The following is a 24,291-nucleotide window of genomic DNA, read 5'->3' as shown; positions in this document are numbered from 1 at the left end:
TACACTGATGGTTAGTGTCAGCAAGGTGTGCACCAAGGCACAACTTTGGTTTTTGAAAACAGCATAAATATTTGACGGTCCATGCTATCTCGCATCCTTGGGACGTCCCTACTCCATTGAAGTTGACATTTTAAATGGTGTAGGTAAGGGTTATGGTTATATTTAGGGTTAAGGTAAGGGTAGGGTAGGGGTTAAGGTTGGGGTTTAGGGTAGGAACATCCCAAGGATTCCAGAGAGCACTGAATTGTCATGACATTCTGTGACATATTATCCTTTCATTTACTTTTCACTGTAAGGATCAATGTGAAACAATGCTCATATTCAAAGCCTGTAAAGTGTAAATAGTATTACACTCTCAATAACACTTATACTTTACTCCTTATAGAAACCATGCTGAAATTGTTCTTGTTCTTCCCCAGATGACCTGGAGTCTCCCTCATCTTCAGAACCTTCAGAAGTAACATTCACACCCTCTACTACATATCTACACACCAGCTGCTTCACCTGTGAGGGCATCTGTTTGTTCTCTTCTTCAAGGGTGGAAGCTTTAGGTGTGTCACTGTCCATCTTTATGTTCCAATTGGCCGCCTGTGGATTCCAAATCCACCCAGGATAGGTTATCAGCCAAGGCTAGGTTCTGATTGGGTAGCTTGGTCACATGGTCATATGGCTCGTCCGGTTGATAGGAGGCTCCTGTTTCCAGATTGGAACCCCAGAAGTTGCTGTGTACACCAGAGCTGAGGAAGCTGTGGAGGTCCCGGCCTTTGCTGTCAGTTTTGGATGATCTCTCCGAGTCTCTCTTGTGACCTGCAAAAGGATCTCCAGATTCCAGGTGTTTGTTTGGACTTTCTAAGACTTCCCATTTGTCTGTCTGAAGACATTCATGACTTGCCTGATAGCTAGTGACCTCCTCTGCAGAATGTTCTATAAGAGCATTGCAATCCTCATAGTGAGAGACTGCCACATCTAACAAGTCTACCTGATCTGGAGTTAGATTTGCTTCGTTGGCATGTTGCAAATACTGGCTTGCATTTGGAGACTCATCATCTGTGCTGTTGGACTCTTCTATATCCGAATTGTTCAGGGTGGTTTGACTCTCAGGCCTGCTGTTTAAACTGCTGTGGATAGAATGGCTTTCAGTAAAGTCTTCATGAGTCAGCATAGAAAGGTTCTGGTCATCCTGTCCTTCTATTTTGTCTGGTACAGCTTCAGTTCCCAGTTCCTCACTGAAGACCTTACCTTGAGCCAAATATTCTGCTTTGGATATTTCTGCTGAACTTTCTCTAAGAGATGTGTGTTCAGGTGTCATTCGAATCATAGAGTGCATTGAATACATAACCTCTGAGGGTATATACTCTGGCTCAGATTGATTCAGTTCCTCTCCACCTGAGGGTATATACTCTGGCTCAGATTGATTCATTTCCTCTCCACCTGAGGGTATATACTCTGGCTCAGATTGATTCAGTTCCTCTCCACCTGAGGGTATATACTCTGGCTCAGATTGATTCAGTTCCTCTCCACCTGAGGGTATATACTCTGGCTCAGATTGATTCAGTTCCTCTCCACCTGAGGGTATATACTCTGGCTCAGATTGATTCAGTTCCTCTCCACCTGAGGGTATATACTCTGGCTCAGATTGATTCAGTTCCTCTCCACCTGAGGGTATATACTCTGGCTCAGATTGATTCAGTTCCTCTCCACCTGAGGGTATATACTCTGGCTCAGATTGATTCAGTTCCTCTCCACCTGAGGGTATATACTCTGGCTCAGATTGATTCAGTTCCTCTCCACCTGAGGGTATATACTCTGGCTCAGATTGATTCAGTTCCTCTCCACCTGAGGGTATATACTCTGGCTCAGATTGATTCAGTTCCTCTCCACCTGAGGGTATATACTCTGGCTCAGATTGATTCAGTTCCTCTCCACCTGAGGGTATATACTCTGGCTCAGATTGATTCAGTTCCTCTCCACCTGAGGGTATATACTCTGGCTCAGATTGATTCAGTTCCTCTCCACCTGAGGGTATATACTCTGGCTCAGATTGATTCAGTTCCTCTCCAACTGAGGGTATATACTCTGGCTCAGATTGATTCAGTTTCTCTCTGTCTGAAGGTATATTCTCTTGCTTGCATTGATTAATTTTCTCTTTGCCTTGGGGTATATACTCTGGAACGGATTGATTAATTTTCTCTCCGCCTAAAAGTATATGCTCTTGCTGGGATTGATTTAGTTTTTCTCCGTTTGAAGGTATATGCTCTTGCTCAGATTTATTCAAATTCACTCCGCCTGAAGTTATATACTCTGGCTCGGATTGATTTAGTTTCTCTCCACCTAAAGGTATATTATCTTGCTCGGTGAGATTCATTTTCTCTCCGTCTGATGGTATGGGTTCTTGCTCATATAGATTCAGTTTCTCTCCGCCCGAGGGTATATACTCTTGTTCAGACTGATTCAGTTTCTTTCCGTTTGAAGGTATATGCTCATGCTCAGATTGATTCAGTTTCTCTCTGCCTGAGGGTATATGTTCTTGCGCATACAGATTGGTTTCTCTCTGCCTGAAGTTATGTACTCTGGCTCGGATTGGTTCATTTTCTCTCCATCTGAGGGTAAATACTCTTGTTCAGATTCATTCAGTTTCTCTCCGCTTAAAGGAATATTCTCTTGCTCGGATTGATACATTTTCTCTCTGCCTGAATTTATATATTCTTGCACGGATTGATTCAGTTTCTCGCCGCCTGAGGTCATGTGCTCTTGTTCAGATTGATTCAGTTTCTCTCCGCCTGAGGTCGTATGCTCTTGCTCAGATTGATTCAGTTTCTCGCCGCCTGAGGTCGTATGCTCTTGCTCAGATTGATTCAGTTTCTCGCCGCCTGAGGTCATATGCTCTTGTTCAGATTGATTCAGTTTCTCTCCGCCTGAGGTCATATGTTCTAGCTCAGATTGATTCAGTTTCTCGCCGCCTGAGGTCGTATGCTCTTGCTCAGATTGATTCAGTTTCTCGCCGCCTGAGGTAATATGCTCTTGTTCAGATTGATTCAGTTTCTCTCCGCCTAAGGTCATATGCTCTTGCTCAGATTGATTCAGTTTCTCTCCGCCTGAGGTCGTATGCTCTTGCTCAGATTGATTCAGTTTCTCCCCGCCTGATGTCGTATGCTCTTGCTCAGATTGATTCAGTTTCTCGCCGCCTGAGGTCGTATGCTCTTGCTCAGATTGATTCAGTTTCTCGCCGCCTGAGGTAATATGCTCTTGCTCAGATTGATTCAGTTTCTCTCCGCCTAAGGTCATATGCTCTTGCTCAGATTGATTCAGTTCCTCGCCGCCTGAGGTCGTATGCTCTTGTTCAGATTGATTCAGTCTCACTGAGTGTATCTGCTCTACCTCCTCACTGTATAATATGTCTTGTGTCTGGGAAAGTTCAGTGTGAGACACAGTTTGAAGACTCAGTACTGACTCGCTCTCAATCATCTGCCCATTAAAGTGTTCACTGTAACTGGATATAGATAAATTCTCTAACTCTTGCTCCACCAATCTATCAATTCTTTCTTCATTATTGTCCTCATCAGAGCACATCATGGAGTACTCTCCAGGTTCTGTAAGTTCCTCATAGGATTGTTCCTCTTCTGCCTCCTGAATCAACTGATCTACTGCATTCTCCTCATCGTTCTCCTGTGTAGCATGCTCCTTTGTTTGGCTAGCATCCACGTCCTCTTGGTGAGTGGAGCCCATGTTACGTTCCTGATCTATGACATCCCCTTCTGACTCTTCATACAGATCCTCCATGGTGTCAAACTGTTTGGACTTGCCTTCGCCCCAGGTGCCTGATCCTGTCTGGCAAACCTCCCTGTCCTGTTCACCATCACTGGAGTCACTTTCTCCCATGTGTGAAGCCTGAGTGTTGGCATCCGTCTCGTCACTCTTGTAACGGATCAGGGGGTGTGTGTCGGCCAGTGTGTTGTCCTGAGCGTAGCTGTCACCTTCTAGCTCAGCCCTCCATGAAACAGAAGAATTTTGACAGTAGTTTGCCTCATCATGATCCTCTTTGTCATTGTCGGATATATTCCATTTCTCTCTGCCTAAAGGTATATGCTCTTGCTCAAATTGATTCAGTTTCTCTACATTTGAAGGTATATGCTCTTGATCAGACTGATTTGGTTGGGTTTCTCTGTTATTCCACATCTCTTCCTCTTTCATATGATCCTTTCCTTCTTGATCCTTTCCTTCATCCATTCTTTCTCTAATTCCATTCTCTTCATTGTATCCTCCCACTCTATCCCATTCATCATTTACATCCCCATTGGGGTGCAATGCATATTGTTCCTCACGTTTATTATACATATCATTTTCATCATCCCCTTTTGTGAAATGTATATCACCTTCCTCCAGTCTTTCAACATGGTGAAATACCTCTTCTGACCAGTGAGAAGCTTGAGCAGATTCATATGAGATAATCGCCTCTCGGTTGAACTTATCGATTCTTTCTGTCACACAATTTTCCTTATTGAACCCTGCCAATCTTTCACAATCATCCTTACCATACCCATAGGGGCGCAATTCATCGTCCAATTGCTCCTCATCTTTGTTAGACATGTAGTTTTCATCATCCTCTTTTGTGAGATTAATAACATCTTCCTCCACTCTTTTAACATGGTGAAATGCCTCTTCTGAACCGTGGGAGGATTGAGTAGATGCGTATGACATATTGTCCTCTTGGTTGAACTCTTTTGGCTTGTTGTACTCAAAAGCTTGACTGCTTGTGAAGGTCTCAAATGCAGGTTCTAGCACTGATTTAGTTTCAGACTCCAAGCCTTCTTTCCCCACCCATTCAGCGTCTTTCCTTGCTGTTTTGAGATGTCTTTCCTCCAATGCATTCATGGGACTGTAAGGCAGATCTAGTAGAGGGTCCTCCTTTTCAGAAGACATTTCAAAAGGTACATCATTATCATCATTCGCCGAGAAAGCAGAATGTGCCCCTGTCACTGAACCTGCTCTCTCATAGCTCACTGAAGGGCTGTAGAGCTCTTGAGCATCAGTGCGGAACACAGTTGGCATACTGAAGCTGATCTCAACCTGGTGACTCATGGCAGGTTCCAGAACTGGTTTCTCTTTAGCAACCCAGGTTCTGACTATGTTCTGATCCTCTTCCTCCTTTTCTAAATCCCACATGGATTGTTCCTTATGGTCAGAACCAAGCCAAGATACAACATCAGCTTCTGCCTCTTCAGTGGGAGGAGAGAGAGGCTCAGCATAGTTGACTTCTTCATGGACATCTTGGGGTCTGAAGTGGTCGACTGAAATTCCATCCTGTGGTACTTTGGGGTAAGGCGTTGACCAAATAACCTGCCGGGTGGACCCTAAGTCAAAGTCAACATGCTCTTCCTCTGTCTTTCGACAACTCTCAGGTGTTTCGTTCAGGGTTACCTGGTTTTGAGTCCAGATTGGTGATGCGGACATCGTTGTTACATTGGATCGTGGGCTTGCTCTATGGATGGTAAAGAAGGGACTGATCATGTGACTGGTAGCCAGCTGTGTCTGGAAGCTTTGCTTAACCCCTTGAGAGCTGGGGACTCCATCTGTGAATGGCATAGGAAGATTATTGAATAGGTAGACCATGCATAATGGTAATGGGTAGGCCACAGGCCAGGGACTATCATAGATAGACATCAATAAAGTTGAAATGACACTGACAGTAATCTTGACAATACCAGGAAACATTCACCAATGTTTTGATTGCTTTTTGAATGCAAATCTCTGCCTATTCCAAAATGTCTTCAGTTTTATCTTAGGTTGACAGATCTTGAAATCCCACCCCAAAGGCAATATTAGGAGACATGTTCTCCTGAGGTTAGACAGTAATGGAAAGATATTGATCATGACTTCCTTCCCCTCCAGTCTGAATTACCGGAAAGCAAAGCCATATGGCTCAATGACCTTTGGGGACCCTCTTAGGTAGCTTGTGTTACAGAGCACAAAGCATCTAGCTCAGCCCCCTAACCAACCCACACCATCCCCCAGTCTTTTTGGTCTAATGTGATTATATACAGTACAATACAGAGTCAGGACTCTCCTACCTCTTGGTTTTGAGTAATAATATACAGTAACAGGAATACATGTCATGGAGGTGATGGCTTTGACGCCTATCAATATCATGTTGTATTACAACACAGTCACTGATATAGCTGGTTGATTTCTGCATGAAGTGATCATTTACCAGATGTGTAGGTACTCCTTAGCTGATTTGTTGAAGAGAAATCCCCCATCAGACTTTCATTGTCCAGTAAAGCTCTGAAGGAAAATAACAGACATAGACAAATGAGAGAAGGATTCATGAAGGGAAAGTGATGTAATATGTTTTGCATCACTATCTAAAAAATCTTATGTCCTGGTGAGAAGCAGCTTGAATACTAATGTGACAAATAAGCAAGATAATTTTAGCTTGGCCATACTAGGGGGTTTTCTGAAATAAGTGTCGTAGGGTGGGGTCAGAGGAGTGAAGTGGGAGGGCTTTTGTTGCCTACATGTTATTGAAATGTGGGGACGACATTGTCATTGACGAGCTATCTTGCAGTGCACACCACTACCATCAATTCCCCCGCTCACATACTCACAGACTAAAATACAGGCATGCATGCCATGACATTCTGATTAGCCCAAGCAGAACAAATACCATTTGTATTCACAGATGTGGACCATGCCCATTCACACACACATTTAAACCAGCATCTCTAATGAAACAATACTCTTAAATACTTATAAACTGGTGCCCATGAATATCCCAATATGATCCCAGCATGCCATTCCAAGTGTTGCTCAATGTGTTGTATTGCGTGTTGGGATGCACTGTGTAGGTGCAGAAAATATGAATTTGACGCATTTAGCAAATCTCTTTGAGACTTGCTCTCTGCTTCTCCCCCTGCCTCTTATTCCTGTTACTCTAGACTCCCATAGTGTCACTTCCTGACCTTAGTTCCTTTTTTATGTCTCTATTTTAGTTTGGTCAGGGCGTGAGTTGGGGTGGGTATTCTATGTGTTGTTCCATGTTTTTGTATTTCTGTGTTTGGCCTGGTATGGTTCCCAATCAGAGGCAGCTGTTTATCGTTGTCTCTGATTGAGAACCATACTTAAGCAGCCTGTTTTCCCACTATGTTTTGTGAGTAGTTGTTTTCTGTGTCTGTGTTTTCACCATACAGAACTGTTTCGATTTTCATTTCTGTCCTTCACTTTGTTATTTTGTATTTTTCGTGTTCTGATATAATAAATTATCATGGACACTTACAACGCTGCATTTTGGTCCGATCCTTCCTACTCCTCATCAGACGAAGAAGAAGTTCATTACACATAGCTCATACGTTGATCATTCCCTGCTGATACCTTGGGGTCACTATGGAGGGGGAAGAGACCAGGGGAAAGAGAAAGGCGCCACTCTAGAGGCCATATAAAGTTACCCTGCTCAAGACAGCCAAGACTGGCCTTTTCAAGGGGATGACCTCTAGGCCAGACGGCTGAGCCCTATTGGACAACAGGCCTTGGGCATCTACATATTGTTCCACATTCTCACAGGGGGAGGGGTGATGGGGCTCAGTCTGAACTTCCAGTTGAAAAGCCATCTTTGAATGTGATAAACTAAATCAGTATGGACATGGGGCTAATAATGACGGCTTTCTCACATATCGGTAGAAAGGTATATAAAAGAAAAAGAACATGTTTGGCAAATCACTCTTGGAAAAGAAGGGGAAGATATTAGTGAAGATGGGATGAGTGGGACATTTGCCTCAATTTTCATATTCTGATCGACAGGCTTTTTTTGCAGACGTCTCTTTTTCATCTGTTTCATCAGAGCATGTTCAAACCAACTTCAGGTGACCCTTTTATTTGAACCTTCCCACGCCTCTCTTACATAAAAAATGGCACAACCTCTGATCACCTTTGGCTGTGGACCAATGGTCTTTCATGGCTTCCTCCCCTCGTTTACTTCCCCTCTACAGCTGATGAGTAAAATAATTGGATGGATGGCCATCATAACACTTTCACCTGCCATGGTCTATCAGATCAGTGGTTGTGAAGAAAAACAGACAAGGAAAACAAGTTAAGACTGAAGTCCAACTTGAGATCCTTGTATGTAAGTAATATTTTCAAGCAAAGCTCCAATTGACATTAATGCATGATTTACTAGTTACCCTTTAGCATTTGGCCCAAAATGTATATAGATTAGTGCTAAAGGTATGATGAGGGAGGTACTGTAGCGTCTGATATATGTACTGTGACATGTACCGTACCTGTATGTGGCCACCTCCATGCCTAGAGACATTTTCAGCTGCACCAGACCCCTACTTTTTGTCAGAAGAGCGTCAATCTGATTTCCCAGTTCCCCCTTCTCCATCTCCAACACCTCCAGATGGGCCTGGGGAACAGTGAAAGGGAAGAGAATTGATTAGAAGTAGCATTGATGTCATCCAACAATAGCACATGAACAATAGCACATGTATTGAAGCCACTGAATTCTAGTTCCTGGCCCCATGTCAAGAGCTTATGCCCAGCATAGAACATAGAATGTTCAAAGTTGTGTTCCCTGCATCTTATGGTTGGGCACCCAGTGTGGATTTTTGACCTTTCTAGACAAATGCTGACCTGGAACCAATTCCCTGAGCCCCAGCCTATGCAGAGCCCAATATGTTGTTTCTGTCCAAACATTTCATTAGCATTTCAAATGAAAGGAAGCACAATATAAGCCTTCTCAGCGATACTGCGTTGGTGTGTTTCTTCATCATAGATATCATCAGACACATTTAGACAAAAACACCTCTGTGCGTTTTCATAAAATTACCATCTTTTCCCCATTTATATTTTGGGCCATGTCCATTTGAAAAACGTTCTGCTATGACTGACATTTCAAACGTTTTGTTTTGCTTTGGTTTGCTCAACTGGAAGCAGCTTTAGCTGTCTCGATTACCTGGCAAAATACACAACAAGCACATTGTCAATTGTCTTTGGACTGAAGTCATTCGAAGGTCCTAAATCCCACACAGCAGTCACATTCAAACAACACACTCAAGACATTTTAAAGAATGTATGATTATTCAAGCGTCACTCTATATGTAATTTAATAGTATGGTTAGGAATCTCACTTTTATGGCTCAGTTCAGGTTCAGGTGATTGATCTAATTGATACTGTTAGATGATTGCATTGGCAAATGACACTGTTATAACAAAGTTACCTATAAATAAACCCACACCCATTAATATGCCCACAGCAAAGATCAAGGTCGGCTACGTTAACTGTTCTTACCTGCAGGTTTTGTATCTCTTGCCTCTGCCCGTCTCTCTGTTTGGCCACACTCCTCTCCAGACACTGCCTTCTATCCTGGGCTGATTGCAGCTCATTCTCCAGGGCCTGAAGTTTCAGCTGGCTCTCAATTTTCTCCTGGCCCACCTGGGCCAACCGGGTTCTGGCCTGGTTTAGAGACTCGTCCAGGCTGTCTACCTGGCCCTGAAACACCATGGCCGCCTCATGCCACGCCCTGACAGCCATCTGGGAGTACTCCTCACCCAGGTCCTGGAGGCTGGGAAGCTGGGTGCCCGTTTGGGGTAGAGGGGATGGCAGGGCAGGTCTGACTTGGATTAGTGTAGCCTGGAAGCCAGCAACATCTTCCTGGTGGGTTTGTATCTGGAACTGGATTTGTTTCTCTAGCTGGCTCACCTTCTCTCTTAACCAGATCTGAGCCCTCTTCTCCTCCTCCATCTCCTTCCTGCTGTCTGCCAGCTTCTTCTTCACCTCCCCATGGGCGTCCGCCTCCCACTGTCTCTGCAGCCCCAGGACTTGGAGCTCCTCACCCAGACTCCCTAGCTCCAGCTCCACCCGGTCCTTCTCCCTCCAGGCTTCCTCCACCTCCTGCCTGGCCAGGCTCAGCTTGTCTTCCAGGCCCATCCGCCCCCCCTGGCCACTGACCCTCAGGCCCTGGAGCTCCTGGCATAGTAGCTTGTTCTCCTCCTCCAGCAGCCTCACTCGGCCCAGGTAGGTCTCCAGGCGCTGGTTGAGGTTCAGCATCTGGAGCTTGTTGTCGGTCCGGTGGCTGTGGTGGTGTCGGAGGCTGTGGAGCTCCATGTCAGAGAGAGAGGACAGATAGTGATGCTGGTTGAGTAAAGAGGGCCTCGCTCTGGAGCGAGCAGTTTCTGTCAATGTGTGTGAGGTGCTGATTCGGTCTCTCTCTCCAAGCCTGTGTGTGAGGGTCAGAATGTGCTGTGAGGCTGCTTGCCTCCTCTAGTGTGACCGCTGGTGAGATACTCTCCTTTCATACTGGAATTAATGCAGGGGAGGGCAGAGGGTAGGAAAAGGGAGGAGGGATGGAGAGGAGGGAAGAGAGGGAGGTGGGAGTGAGAAGTGATGTCATTTAGGGGTTAACTCTAGCACTGCTGGAATGTCTTCTGCGTCTTATTCACTGGGAGAAATTCACATTTTGATTGAATGATATCTGTTATCTTTCTACAAGCACATATTCAGTTATTTTTATGAAATCATGTATTTCTTTACACCAGTTTTTTTTCCTGATACACACGTTGTGCGCAATTGTGAGACTACTGATTGTAATATGTAAGGCTAAATGCAATAGCATAAATACAATACTCTATGATGAATAGACTTGACAGGAAGCCTAGAGGAAACATTTATATTTGAACTAAGACAACTCCGATTGTCACACGTGATGTAGGTTTAGAAATTATACGCTAAATCAATCTAATTAGATAATTGATGGACTTAATAAAGGATAGACTACCATCTTGATTAAAAAAGTGATGTAGCTACTTTCCAGATCAATTTTGGCCTCACTACTACCATCTGGTGACAGTATTTCAACATTGCAGCAGTCCCACGTCGACATGGTAACAACTCCACTTGTGATAAGGTGCGTCTCGGTGAGAGGTGTAGGAGTCAGGCGCAGGAGAGCAGGGATTTCTGAGAAGCGTGTTTAATATAGCAAGTACACACAAGCTTAATCCTGCACGAATTAAGGCAGGCTTCAAGACGGCCACCATTGTTCCTGTTCCCAAGAAAGCTAAGGTAACTGAGCTAAACGACTACCGCCCCGTAGCACTCACTTCCGTCATCATGAAGTGCTTTGAGAGACTAGTCAAGGACCATATCACCTCCACCCTACTTGACACCCTAGACCCACTCCAATTTGCTTACCGCCCAAATAGGTCCACAGACGATGCAATCTCAACCACACTGCACACTGCCCTAACCCATCTGGACAAGAGGAATACCTATGTGAGAATGCTGTTCATTGACTACAGCTCGGCATTTAACACCATAGTACCCTCCAAGCTCGTCATCAAGCTCGAGACCCTGGGTCTCGACCCCGCCCTGTGCAACTGGGTACTGGACTTCCTGACGGGCCGCCCCCAGGTGGTGAGGGTAGGCAACAACATCTCCACCCCGCTGATCCTCAACACTGGGGCCCCACAAGGGTGCGTTCTGAGCCCTCTCCTGTACTCCCTGTTCACCCACGACTGCGTGGCCACGCACGCCTCCAACTCAATCACCAAGTTTGCGGACGACACAACAGTGGTAGGCTTGATCAACAACAACGACGAGACGGCCTACAGGGAGGAGGTGAGGGCCCTCGGAGTGTGGTGTCAGGAAAATAACCTCACACTCAACGTCAACAAAACTAAGGAGATGATTGTGGACTTCAGGAAACAGCAGAGGGAACACCCCCCTATCCACATCGATGGAACAGTAGTGGAGAGGGTAGTAAGTTTTAAGTTCCTCGGCATACACATCACAGACAAAATGAGTTGGTCCACCCACACAGACAGCATCGTGAAGAAGGCGCAGCAGCGCCTCTTCAACCTCAGGAGACTGAAGAAATTCGGCTTGTCACCAAAAGCACTCACAAACTTCTACAGATGCACAACCGAGAGCATCCTGGCGGGCTGTATCACCGCCTGGTACGGCAACTGCTCCGCCCACAACCGTAAGGCTCTCCAGAGGGTAGTGAGGTCTGCACAACGCATCACCGGGGGCAAACTACCTGCCCTCCAGGACACCTACACCACCCGATGTTACAGGAAGGCCATAAAGATCATCAAGGACAACAACCACCCAAGCCACTGCCTGTTCACCCCGCTATCATCTAGAAGGCGAGGTCAGTACAGGTGCATCAAAGCTGGGACCGAGAGACTGAAAAACAGCTTCTATCTCAAGGCCATCAGACTGTTAAACAGCCACCACCAACATTGAGTGGCTGCTGCCAACACACTGACTCAACTCCAGCCACTTTAATAATGGGAATTGATGGGAAATGATGTAAAATATATCACTAGCCACTTTAAACAATGCTACCTAATATAATGTTTACATACCCTACATTATTCATCTCATATGTATACGTATATACTGTACTCTATATCATCCACTGCATCTTTATGTAATACATGTATCACTAGCCACTTTAACTATGCCACTTTGTTTACATACTCATCTCATATGTATATACTGTACTCGATACCATCTACTGTATCTTGCCTATGCTGCTCTGTACCATCACTCATTCATATATCTTTATGTACATATTCTTTATCCCCTTACACTTGTGTATAAGACAGTAGTTTTGGAATTGTTAGTTAGATTACTTGTTGGTTATTACTGCATTGTCGGAACTAGAAGCACAAGCATTTCGCTACACTCATATTAACATCTGCTAACCATGTGTATGTGACAAATACAATTTGATTTGATTTGATTTATTACATTTTACTTTTAAACCAGTCAACCACAATGTGGATTGGCCAACTTCTCAAAAAAACTTCTCAATCAACCACTGACAAGAGGGTATGGCAAGTCTTCAGAGGTATCCTCACACTAAAACAAGTGAGCAGAGAATGAGAGACACTCCGATTTCTATTTCTGTACAAAACTATTTATGTTTTCCATTCAAAGTTGTAGGCCAATGGTTTTCCATACAGATTTTCATACTGAGTTCTGCAGTGCCATTCAGTACCATCATGACGCCCATGGCACTTCAACACGACTTCCTCATTGTCTGACATGAATAACGCAAACCAGAGTCAAAGCAGAGGTACTAATACAGGTCCTAATAGGGATATAAAAACAGGGACCACCCTATAATATAGTTCAACACTGGGTAAGGTTTATCTGTACACACTGTTGACGACAGGTCTAAAGGATGGCAGAAGAGCTGCATTATTCTTCTGTGGTTTTCAAGAATCCCATCGTTTCTTCGCCGAAAGGTGGGTCATGGCCTTTCTTTCTCATCTCTTCATCAATGTCACTGTCTTCTTTTAGTTCATTTCTATCGGTTTACAAAAATGTTATAGACGGAAGACTATAACAACCACAATTATTTGCGAAAATTCAAATTGGAGGGTGCTTAAAGAAAGTGAGCCAGATATGGCAGCTATCTGGATAAGAGTGTCTGCCAAATGACTTAAATGTAAATGTAAATGTATTTATGCTGAATCATGTTCATGTTTTTTTTTGTCTTTGATGGAAAATCTACTCTGCCATTATGTGTTAATCAAATATCTTTGATTAAATCAAGTAAAAAAACGATTTAATCCATTTTAGATTGAGGCTGTAAAGTAACAAAACATGGTTAAAGTCAAGAGGTCTGAAAAATTCCAGAATGTACTGTATAAACTGAATTAGCGTAATAACTGAACAAATATTTAATGTCAACAGATTTGTTTACTGTCTCTTGCACAATGATATTTCTTCGTATTGGTATTTGGGCTGAGATGCATGTAGATCTGGAATGGAATGGAAGAATGACGCCAGAAGGGATGGCTGATGTTTTCCTGTGTGTTTTTTCGAATCGTAACTTATTTTGTACCTAATGTTGATGCTACCGTCTCTTATGACCAAAGGAGCTTCTGGAACAGAGATTACTCACCTCGACAAGGCTCAAATCCCCGTCATTCACATGAAGGAAATAAGGAAATACAGGGGGTGCGGATCAAGGTGCCTTGTGAGAATTCGTTTGCGAGTGGGTAACCGGCCTCTACCATCCGTTCTATTGGCCAACGTTTAATCACTGGAGAATAAACTGGATGAGCTCAGTTCAAGACTATCCTACCGACAGGACATTAAAAACTGTAATATCTCATGTTGGCTGGGTTTTCTGTGCATTGGCAGGACAGAACGGCTATGTCCGGGAAGACGACGTGGGGGTGGGGGTGAGGATGTGTGTCTATTTGTCAATAAAAGCTAGTGCGCGATGTCTAATAGAGAGTAGCTCATGAGTACCTCATGATAAACTATCTACCAAGAGAGTTTTCATCTACATTTTTCATAGCTGTTTATTTACCACCACAAACCGACGCTGGCACTGAGAGCGCACTCAACGAGCTGTAAAAGGCTGTAAGCAAACAAGAAAATGCTCATCCAGAATTGTCGCTCCTAGTCGCCATGGACTTTAATGCAGGCAAACCTATATCTGTTTTACCTTGTTTCTACCAGCATGTCATATGTGCAACCAGAGGAAAAAACTCTAGACCACCTTTACTCCACAAACAGAGACGTGTACAAAGCTCTCCCTCGTCCTCCATTTGGCAAATCTGACCATAATTCCATCCTCCAAATTCCTGCTTACAACCAAAAACTAAAGCAGGAAGTACCAGTGACTCGCTCAATACGGAAGTGGTCAGATGACACGAATGCTACGAGACTGTTTTGCTACCATAGACTGGAATATGTTCCGGGATTCATCCAATGGCATTGAAGAGTATACCACCTCAGTCACCATCTTCATCAATAAGTGTATCGACGACGTCATCGCCACAGGTACATATCCCAACCAGAAGTCACGCAACATCTGCACCAAGCTAAAGGCTAGAGTCATCAGATTCTGATGTTCGTCTGATGTGGCAGGGCTTGCAAACTATTGCGGACTACAAAGGGAAACCCAGCCACAAGCTGCCCAGTGACATGAGCCTACCAGATGGGCTAAATGCCTTTTATGCTCGCTTTGAGGCAAGCAACACTGAAGCATGCACGAGAGCACCAGCTGTTCTGGACGACTGTGTGATCACGCTTTCCGTTGACTCACTTCATCCACGACTACGGGGCCAAGCACAACTCCAACACCATCATTAAGTTTGCTGACGACACAACGGTGTCGTTAGCAAAAAGAGTCCTAGAAGTGTGGTGCCAGGACAACAACCTCTCCCTCAACGTGAGAAAAACAAAGGAGATGATTGTGGACTACAGGAAAAGGAGGGCCAAACACACCCCCAGGGCATGACAATGCCTTTTCCTACTCAGGAGACTGAAGAGATTTGCCATGGGTCCCCAGATCCTCAAAAAGTTATACAGCTGCACCATTGAGAGCATCCTGACCAGTTGCATCACTGCCTGGTATGGCAACTGCTCGGATTCCCACCATAAGGCGCTACAGGGGGTAGTGCGTATGATCCAGTACATCACTGGGGCCAAGCTTCCTACCATCCAGGACCTATATACCAGCCAGTGTCAGAGGAAGGCCCAAAAATTTGTCAAAGATTCCAGCCATCCAAGTCATAGACTGTTCTCTCTGCTACCGCAGAGCAAGCGGTACCGGAGCACCAAGTCTAGGTCCAAAAGGCTTCTTATCAGCTTCTACCCCCAAGCCATAAGACTGCTGAACAATTAATAAAATGGCCACCCGGACTATTTGCGTTGACCCCCCCCCCCCAAATAACAGGGTGAGATGTGCAGCAAGTGGCTGGAAATAGGTTACTGTTGGTGACTTGGGTTAATACAGGACTAGGCAAAGTGAGTAACAGGGCTGAGATAGTAAGGCTACAGGGATGAGGAGTTTTGGCAAAGAAACTGGGGTCTATGACTAACAAATAGGGCAATTAAGGCTAGGATATGGGTGTATCGGTAGTTGACTGTATGAATATTAGGGTACTGACATGTGTATGTTAGGGTTAGGGGATGGGGGTAACTGGGCTGGGGTGTGTGGGTATTTGGGTTTAGGTGTGTTGGTAAGTGGACTGAGGTACTGTATGTGTATTCCTTTCTATTCCCCACAGAGAAAAAAGAGGAAGAAACAGCATATGCTGAAGTAAAGGCTAAGGGAAGTGCAGTCACTCAACAAAATCCTGCCACAGCAGGTGTGTTTGAGAGAGAGGGCTAGATTCAATCCGGACTGTGGAAGATCTGAGTTATAGCATGATTAGTCTCTCTAGAGATCCAGGTTGCCTCCTACAATTTTCAAATGTTCCGGCTTAGCACCGTCTGTCTGTACGTAATAGAACGTCAGTTTGGCATAGAGGAACGACGTCACTGCCTAGGTCAATACCTTATCCGCTTGAATAAAATACAAAATAGTAGCTAGCAAGATGGAGATCACAGAGGTTATTTTTTAATGATATTATTTTACAAGTGGCTATTCATTTGTTTCAAAGTGCAACGTTCTGACACGCCTGCCTCGTGATGTGTTGGGAGAGTTGTCTGTTTATCCTTTATTGAAATTGCTGAAAGATTCTGTCATAAGACACCAGACCTTAGTCACTGCTGTTGCCAGACTTACGAGACTATAGTGCAATAGAAATATTAAGGTCATTTCTGAATGACCTGACATATGCAGCGTTTACTGTGAATGCAGTCTCCACAAATGTCTTTAAAATGTCAATGGCGCTATTAGCACAAATCTTCCATGGTCCGCATTGAATCTACGCCATGATCAAATTGTCCACCTTTTATTGTTCAATTATTAATTTCATCAGCCGATGGAATAATACTCACCATTAAATGTATATTCTTATGCTAACAGTATGGTTATAATAACATGACTCTTATCTTTGCTATTCCTAGTGGACGAGAAGTCTGCTCTCCACTCTCAACCCTTTCGAGGAGCGGCAGTGTGTTTGGGGCTTCTTTGTGCCCTCTTGGTTTCAGCCATTATAGGCCTCTGTGTCTACTGTGAGTATGTGGATCATAAAGTATTATGGATTTTGGAGGGGTGTAGAATGACATCGTAGAGTAAACATGTCCGTCTCTCTCCATAGTCAGCACTGCTCTCTCAGAGCACAACACAAAGTTGGTGGGGGAACTGGCGGCCAATCAGGACCTAATGAATCTCAATAGCAATCTGAGTACAGCCAATCACATTTTGCAGAGTGATTGCACCAATCTCAGCACTACAAACCGACGTTTAGCGGCAGAGATAGAAAATGTGTCAAGAGAGAGGGATAGACTGAACTGGAATCTTCAGTTCATATTTCAGTTTGATGACTTTCCGGTCAATAAATATTGTTCACAAAACGTTGGCACAGGAGGTAATCCCCTTTCTTGTACATTAAAATACATTACTTATTAGATATTACACTTAAAATGAATATACAGTATTAACAAAACTCATTTTGTTTATATTGTAGCGTTAATACTGTACATGTTTTATTGTTGTAGAGAGAGTGTGTAACTCTTGCCAAGATGGCTGGATTTTGTTCCAATCTAGTTGTTACCTGATTGTGCAATATGACACTCCATGGAAGACCTGGACAGAAAGCCAACAATATTGCAAACAAGAGAATGCTGATTTGCCCGTCATTGGCAGCCGAGCAGAACAGGTGGGACACTGGTGCAAACAAGAGTTTAGAGCAGTGGTGTAAAAATACTTTAAAGTACCTCTTTAGTCATTTTTTGGGGTATCTATACTTTACTTTGAGATTTACTTCACTACATTCCTTTAGAAAATATTATACTTTTTACTCCATACATTTTCCTTGACACCCAAACGTACTCATTACATTTACATTTAGCAGGACAGGAAAATGGTCCAATTCACACACTTATCAACAGAACATCCCTGGTCATCCCTACTGCCTCTGATCCGGCGAACTCCCAAATCACACATGCTTCGTTTGTAAATGATGTCTGAATGTTGGAGTGTGTCTTTGGCCGTAAATTTAAAAGAAAAAAAAGAAAATGGTACCGTCTGGTTTGCTAAATATAAGGAATTTGAAATGACTTACACTTTTACTTTAACTTTTGATACTTAAGTGTATTTTAGTAATTCCATTTACTTTTGATACTTAAAAGTATATTTTAAACTAAATACTTTTAGACTTTTAGTCAACTAGAATTTTACTGGGTGACTTTTACTTTTACTTGAGTCATTTTCTATTAAGGTGTTAGGTTGAAATGACCAGAGTAAGAACTCGACGGACAGTATGAAAGCTTAACCCAAGTTTATTCTTCCCAAAGGATCGAACAGCTGAATCGACAAAAACATGTCAACAATAGTAGTGGTATTTGTACCCCGCTTGGGGTGGAGTCTCCTCCTTCTCGCTAAACATTGTATCTTTATTGCTAGGCAGGAAACTAAGTGATACGGGCAATAAACTTTTCTTTCCTCGACCCCCTTCATCACTAATTCATGGCCCTCCCCCCTTTTCAATGCCTGGCACATTTGATCACTTTCCCTACACTCAGTACATTCCAAGATTAAATGCATCCACCATATACCTTCCCCCTACAGATAACCATTAACCTCTGGTGTAGCCCCTCGGCTATTGCATCCCTCAGGTATCTAGTATAACTAATGATAAATAACATTTCATGTTCAGAAATCCAAACCCATCAGAGGTATCTTCACTTGTACTCAAGTATGATAATTGGATACTTTTTCCACCACGGGTTTAGAGGGACAGATTCACTCAACCTTTAAGTCAATCAAACAATGAAAATGAATGAAAAGTGAAATAGGAACTAGATTAAAATGTGTGATAGCCATGAGCTCAGGGTAAAGCAGTCATAACTAAAAGACAAAAGGGGCAAACGCGCATGACAATGCTACTTCCTGTTGTGCTCTTTGTTATTTCTCATTTGGACCTGATTACATTCACGAGATACAACATTTACACACTGCCTCCTGGAAAATGTGGACATGACTATAAAATGTACCCTTTCCCTAACACTTCATTTGTGGTTTCACTCACTTCTCAATAAGGAATTCATTCATAGCCACACTAAAGAATACTATGATAAGTACCATGGGTATTGGATCGGTTTGACGGACAAAGCCGAAGACGGCAACTGGCTCTGGGTTAATGGAGGTCATCAGAATCTGACTGATGGGTAAGGACGTTTTATTCAGTGTAAACACAACAAAGAAGCATTGTTAAATCATTATTTGACTCTGTAATTTGTTTTCATTAATGGTGGTGTTCTTTTTTCGCAGGTTTTGGAACAGTCAAACTGGGGGTGATTGCGTGTTAACTATCCCAAACAATGCACCGTTGGCTAATTGGAATGCAGTACGGTGTGATATGCAGAACAGTTGGATCTGTGAGAGTAGAGCATTAATAAAGGTCAAATACAAAATAATATGGTCAGATTAAATTGCAGGGACACTCTCTTAAGAGGTATTCTCACATACTGAGCTCATATATTATGGCATCTTCCTTTGAGAATTCCATTAAGTTGTATTCTTCTCATTGAAGGACCCCTGCATCTGCTTGTTGGGGTCAAATCAGATTCACTCAATTCAGGAAGTGATTTTAATATAGAATTCACAAAGGAAAACCTTAATTGGCTGACGCAAACACAGGTCTGTTTTGTACGTTTTTGAAATGTTAACAATCAACGATCTGTTTTAATGTAGCTTTGGTGAATTTAAAAAATAATGTTTAGTTTTGAGCTTTCATATAAATCAGGCACATTTTCTTTCATATCAATTATTTCATTATGACAATGAATTAGTGCTCTTATATTGTCTTATTGTATTATGTTTCATACAGCTGTTCCCATGTTCACATTCAAAGATCAACTGTATGTATAGTAGTGTTTTAGTATAACATTTGTTTTGGCCTTTCATAGATCAGAAATCATATAATATTCAGTTTACAAAGTAAAGCTGGACTTGCCAACCAAGATTTTCTTCCTTCAATTTTGAAACATCTTAGCATATGAAGTACAAGTTTATGATGATGCCTTCACCACCATACTCCACCGTAGGGATGGTGCCAGGTTTCCTCCAGACGTTACTCTTGGCATTCAGGTCAAAAAGTTCAATCTTGGTTACATCAAACCAGAGAATCTTGTTTCGCATGGTCTGTGAGTCCTTTTGGCAAATTCCAAGCTGGCTGTCATGTGCCTTTTATTGAGGAGTGGCTTCTGTCTGGCCACTCTATCATAAAGGCCTGATTGGTGGAGTGCTGCAGAGATGTTTGTCCTGGAAGTTCTTCCATCTCAACAGAGGAAATGTTAAGCTTTGTCAGATTGACCATCGCATTATTGGTAACCTCCCTGACCAAGGCCCTTCTCCCCCGACTGCTCTGTTTGGCCGGGCAGCCAGCTCTAGGAAGTGTCTTGGTGGTTCCAAACTTCTTCCATTTCAGATTGATGGAGGCCACTGTATTCTTGGGGACCTTCAATGCTGCAGACATTTTTGGTACCCTTCCCCAGATCTGTGCCTCGACACAGTCCTGTCTCGGAGCTCTACGGACAATTCCTTCGACCTCATGATTTGGTTTTGCTCTGACAAGCACTGTCAACTGTGGGACCTTATATACACAGGTGTGTGCCTTTCCAAATCATGTCCAATCAATTGAATTTATGACAAGTGGACTGCAATCAAGTTGTAGAAGCATCTCAAGGATGATCAATGGAAACAGTATGCACCTGAGCTCAATTTCGGGCCTCATAGCAAAGTGTCTGAATACTTATGTAAATATGGTATTTCAAATCAAATTTATTTATAAAGTCCTTCTTACATCAGCTGATATCTCAAAGTGCTGTACAGAAACCCAGCCAAAAAAAAAACAGCAAGCAATGCAGGTGTAGAAGCACAGTGGCTAGGAAAAACTCCCTAGAAAGGCCAGAACCTAGGAAGAAACCTAGAGAGGAACCAGGCTATGAGGGGTGGCCAGTCCTCTTCTGGCTGTGCCGGGTGGAGATTATAACAGAACATGGCCAAGATGTTCAAATGTTCATGGATGACCAGCAGGGTCAAATAATAATAATCACAGTGGTTGTCGAGGGTGCAACAGGTCAGCACCTCAGGAGTAATGTCAGTTGGCTTTTCATAGCCGATCATTCAGAGTATCTCTACCGCTCCTGCTGTCTCTACAGAGTTGAAAACATCAGGTCTGGGACAGGGAGCACGTCCGGTGTACAGGACAGGGTTCCATAGCCGCAGGCAGAACAGTTGAAACTGGAGCAGCAGCACGGCCAGAGAAAGAAAGAAAGAATTAGAGAGCATACTTAAATTCACACAGGACACCGGATAAATGAGAAATACTCCAGATATAACAGACTGACCCTACCCCCCCCCCCGACACATAAACTACTGCAGCATAAATACTGGAGGCTGAGAAAAGAGGGGTCGGGAGACACTGTGGCCCTTTCCGATGATACCCCCGGACAGGCCAAACAGGGCCAAACAGGCCCTTTAGGTTATTTATGTTTCTTATTTTTAATACATTTGCTTGGGGGGATTTGTGTGTAGATTGATGAAAAAAATACATATAAATCCAAAATGTGGAAGAAGTCAAGGGGTCTGAATGCTTTCCAAATGCACTGTATAAGTTATATTCTTCAAGAATCAATGGGTACATATCATTAATTTATAAGTCCAAAAAATGATGCCCCTTTAAGCATCATGCAAATGTGTGACATCACAAAGTGTAGTAGGGAAAGCTCATTGAGCAAGAAATACATGGACATTACTGTGCTCATATCTAGCAACTTCATATCTGATATTGATATCACATTGTTTAAAACATCCATGTTGAGAATATCAACAATACAGAACACCGTACAAGAATCGGCATATAAACACCAGTTTAAAAAAGGATTTCTAATATCAATTCCACTATAAATCTCTATTGTTGAATTGCTGAGTCTGTTGTTGACAGGAAACAAAACGCCCTTTTTTTCATGGTTTTGCAAAAATTTCAGTTGAGTCTAGATTAAATGTACCGTATTTAATTTGATGGTTTCATTTGTCTATGAGATGAACTGAACATTGGAGCTCTGCCACAAGCTCATCAATGGCTGATCTCTTTGCCTCTCCAACAATCTTGGGCAAGTCCTCATCAATCTTGTTCTAAATTATATTTTAAAAAATTGAGGTATGGACTCAATGTGTAACCTATCCTCTACTGTCTGCTTGTCCTCTTTGCATTTTTTTTGGTATCTTTTATTTTAGGTTCCTCCTCCACTGTTCTCCCTTCCTTTCTCTCCCCTATTGCTGCATCCTGTTTCTTTTTCTTTTTTGGAGGAGAGTCCTCCACAGTTTCTGATTGGTTGGTTTCTTGACATTAGTGTGTTCCATCTCCACTGGATCCTCCTCTTTGTTCTTGGATGACTTCTTCTTTTTGATATTGGTGTCTGAGTCAGTCACTTGGAGAAACTCACGATTTGACTGACATTAATGTTTTGTAGAAGATGGTCTCTGCAAATACATTTGCAATTATTTTATTAAATGTGTACACAATGGTTTTAATTTATCTGATACACACATATCATGAGACTATTTTGTGTACAAAATAAACAGATCAAATTCATCTTATTGGATAATTGATGGACTGAAGAAAGGATTGGGAATAACAAGTTGTGTAGCTATTTTCTCTGATCCATTATGACCTCACTACTACCCTCTGGTGACAGTATTTCAACATTACAGCAGCCCACATCCACATTGCAGCAACCCTGCATCCATTCAATCTCTTAGTGTTCGCTCAATAGTGTACTGAAGATCTATTGCATTCATATGGGAAATTACTTAATATATCTATTACAGACAGATGGGAAAAGGATTACTACATTTTCTGACATCTTAGCAAGTCAGGGCATTTCAGGGCATTGAACTTATAACCAGTCAATGTGGCTCGGGTCAACTTATTTTTTAAGAATCCATCAGTGACTGGAGGGTATAAGGAGGGAAAGGCAAGTCTTCAGAGATATGCTCACCATAAAACAAGAGAGGAATGAAAGACAATCCTATTTCTGTTTCTTAACATAGTTATTTCTGTTTCCCACAGCTTTACAGCTTTACATATTGAGTACAACACAGCAATGTTACCATCATGACACGTAAACATACCCGTTTGACTCAGATGTGTGAATCTGTACAGTGAAATGTCTGTCTGTGAAGTAACCTCATCCCCAGGCTCAATTGCTACAGAGAGAGAGAGAGCCGGCTGGGTGGAGATTATCAGTGAGTTATTAATGCAGACCAGAGTCAACCCAGAAGTACTTATACAGATCCTATTGAAGATCGTAACAGTAGTCACACTTGTAGAAAGAGAGTGTACCCAAACAAGCTTCAGCCCAGCTTGAACAAAAAAAAAAAGGAATCAGGTGCTCGACTGAGGGACTTGAAAATCAAAAAAAGGCCTTCCTCACCCCAGGATACTTCAACGGGTAAATAAATACCTTTAAATAAACAGGAAAATAAAGAAAAAGTGCTTATGAAGGCGTCCAATGACGAAACATAAGCCTGTTCGAATTCTGCTTTAAATAAAACAGATCAATACAGACAGAGAACCATTTTTCTTTATTTTCCTGATAGTCACCTGTTGAAACGTCCTGGAGTAAGGAATGCTTTTTAACAGTAGTCACACATGTATTTCAGACACCGTTGGTTATGACTGTCTTTTTATCTGAAGGATGCCAGAAGAGCTGCATTAATCTACAATGGTTTAAAAAAATCTAAAATGGTCTTTACCAAAAGCTGAGTCTTAGCATTTCTTTCTCTCTTCATCTTACTCTTTTTTAGTGCATTTCTACCAATTAAGCTAATTCTCACTGCCAGACCTAGCACTAAAACGGTTTTATTTAAATCGCCATGTTTTTTCATCTTCAAATTGATGGATGCTTAAAGCAAGCGAGCCAGTTATGGCAGCTATTTAGTCCAGATTCTTTTAATATTTTATCAATTCTGTGTTGGAGAACATTGATGCCAAATGTATTGTAAATGAAGGTTTAATCAAGTACCTCTCTGTGACAAGTTACATTCTTACCACAGTAAAACCTAATGGGAAAAAAAGATAAAAAGGAAGAACATACGCTATATGTTGAAGTAAAGGCAAGGTGCACCAAGTCAACCTGGTCCTGCCACAGCATGTGTGTTAAATAAGAGATCAATATCCACCATTTATTGTTCAATTATTAGACTCCTTCAAATGATAGCTTACTGTCAGATCCACCAATGAAGCATATTAAAATGTAACTATAATGCACTCCTACCTTTGCTATTCCTGTGGAGGACAGCCCTTGCTCCCCACTCTCAACCCTTTCGAGTAGTGGCAGTGTGTTTGGGGGCTTTTTGTGTCCTGTTTGTG

At 42.7% G+C, this 24,291-nt stretch overlaps 2 protein-coding genes across 2 annotated transcripts; one reads left to right on the top strand and one right to left on the bottom strand.

Annotated features, from left to right (window-relative positions):
• Positions 1–470: 470 nt before the first annotated feature.
• nes (nestin) lies at positions 471–10,274 on the bottom strand. The gene is made up of 5 exons (XM_064945647.1): positions 9,284–10,274; positions 8,274–8,398; positions 6,209–6,282; positions 3,333–5,570; positions 471–1,482 (listed from the first exon to the last, which is right to left on the bottom strand). The coding sequence occupies exons 1-5, from the start codon at positions 10,097–10,099 to the stop codon at positions 557–559; spliced, it is 4,179 nt and encodes a 1,392-aa protein (XP_064801719.1). The 5' UTR covers positions 10,100–10,274; the 3' UTR covers positions 471–556.
• A 2,785-nt stretch (positions 10,275–13,059) lies between these two features.
• On the top strand, positions 13,060–22,453 carry LOC135521265 (asialoglycoprotein receptor 2-like). The gene is made up of 7 exons (XM_064947188.1): positions 13,060–13,248; positions 16,033–16,113; positions 16,817–16,924; positions 17,011–17,280; positions 17,411–17,571; positions 18,954–19,081; positions 19,185–22,453. Exons 1-7 carry the CDS (start codon positions 13,185–13,187, stop codon positions 19,342–19,344), a joined length of 972 nt encoding a protein of 323 aa, XP_064803260.1. The 5' UTR covers positions 13,060–13,184; the 3' UTR covers positions 19,345–22,453.
• The last annotated feature ends 1,838 nt before the right edge of the window (positions 22,454–24,291 follow it).

Source organism: Oncorhynchus masou, chromosome 29 (genome assembly GCF_036934945.1).
Source record: "Oncorhynchus masou masou isolate Uvic2021 chromosome 29, UVic_Omas_1.1, whole genome shotgun sequence".
In the NCBI taxonomy this organism is placed as follows: domain Eukaryota; kingdom Metazoa; phylum Chordata; class Actinopteri; order Salmoniformes; family Salmonidae; genus Oncorhynchus; species Oncorhynchus masou.
The sequence above is the reverse complement of the archived record's forward strand: the minus strand, read 5'-3'. Positions and strand labels throughout refer to the sequence as shown.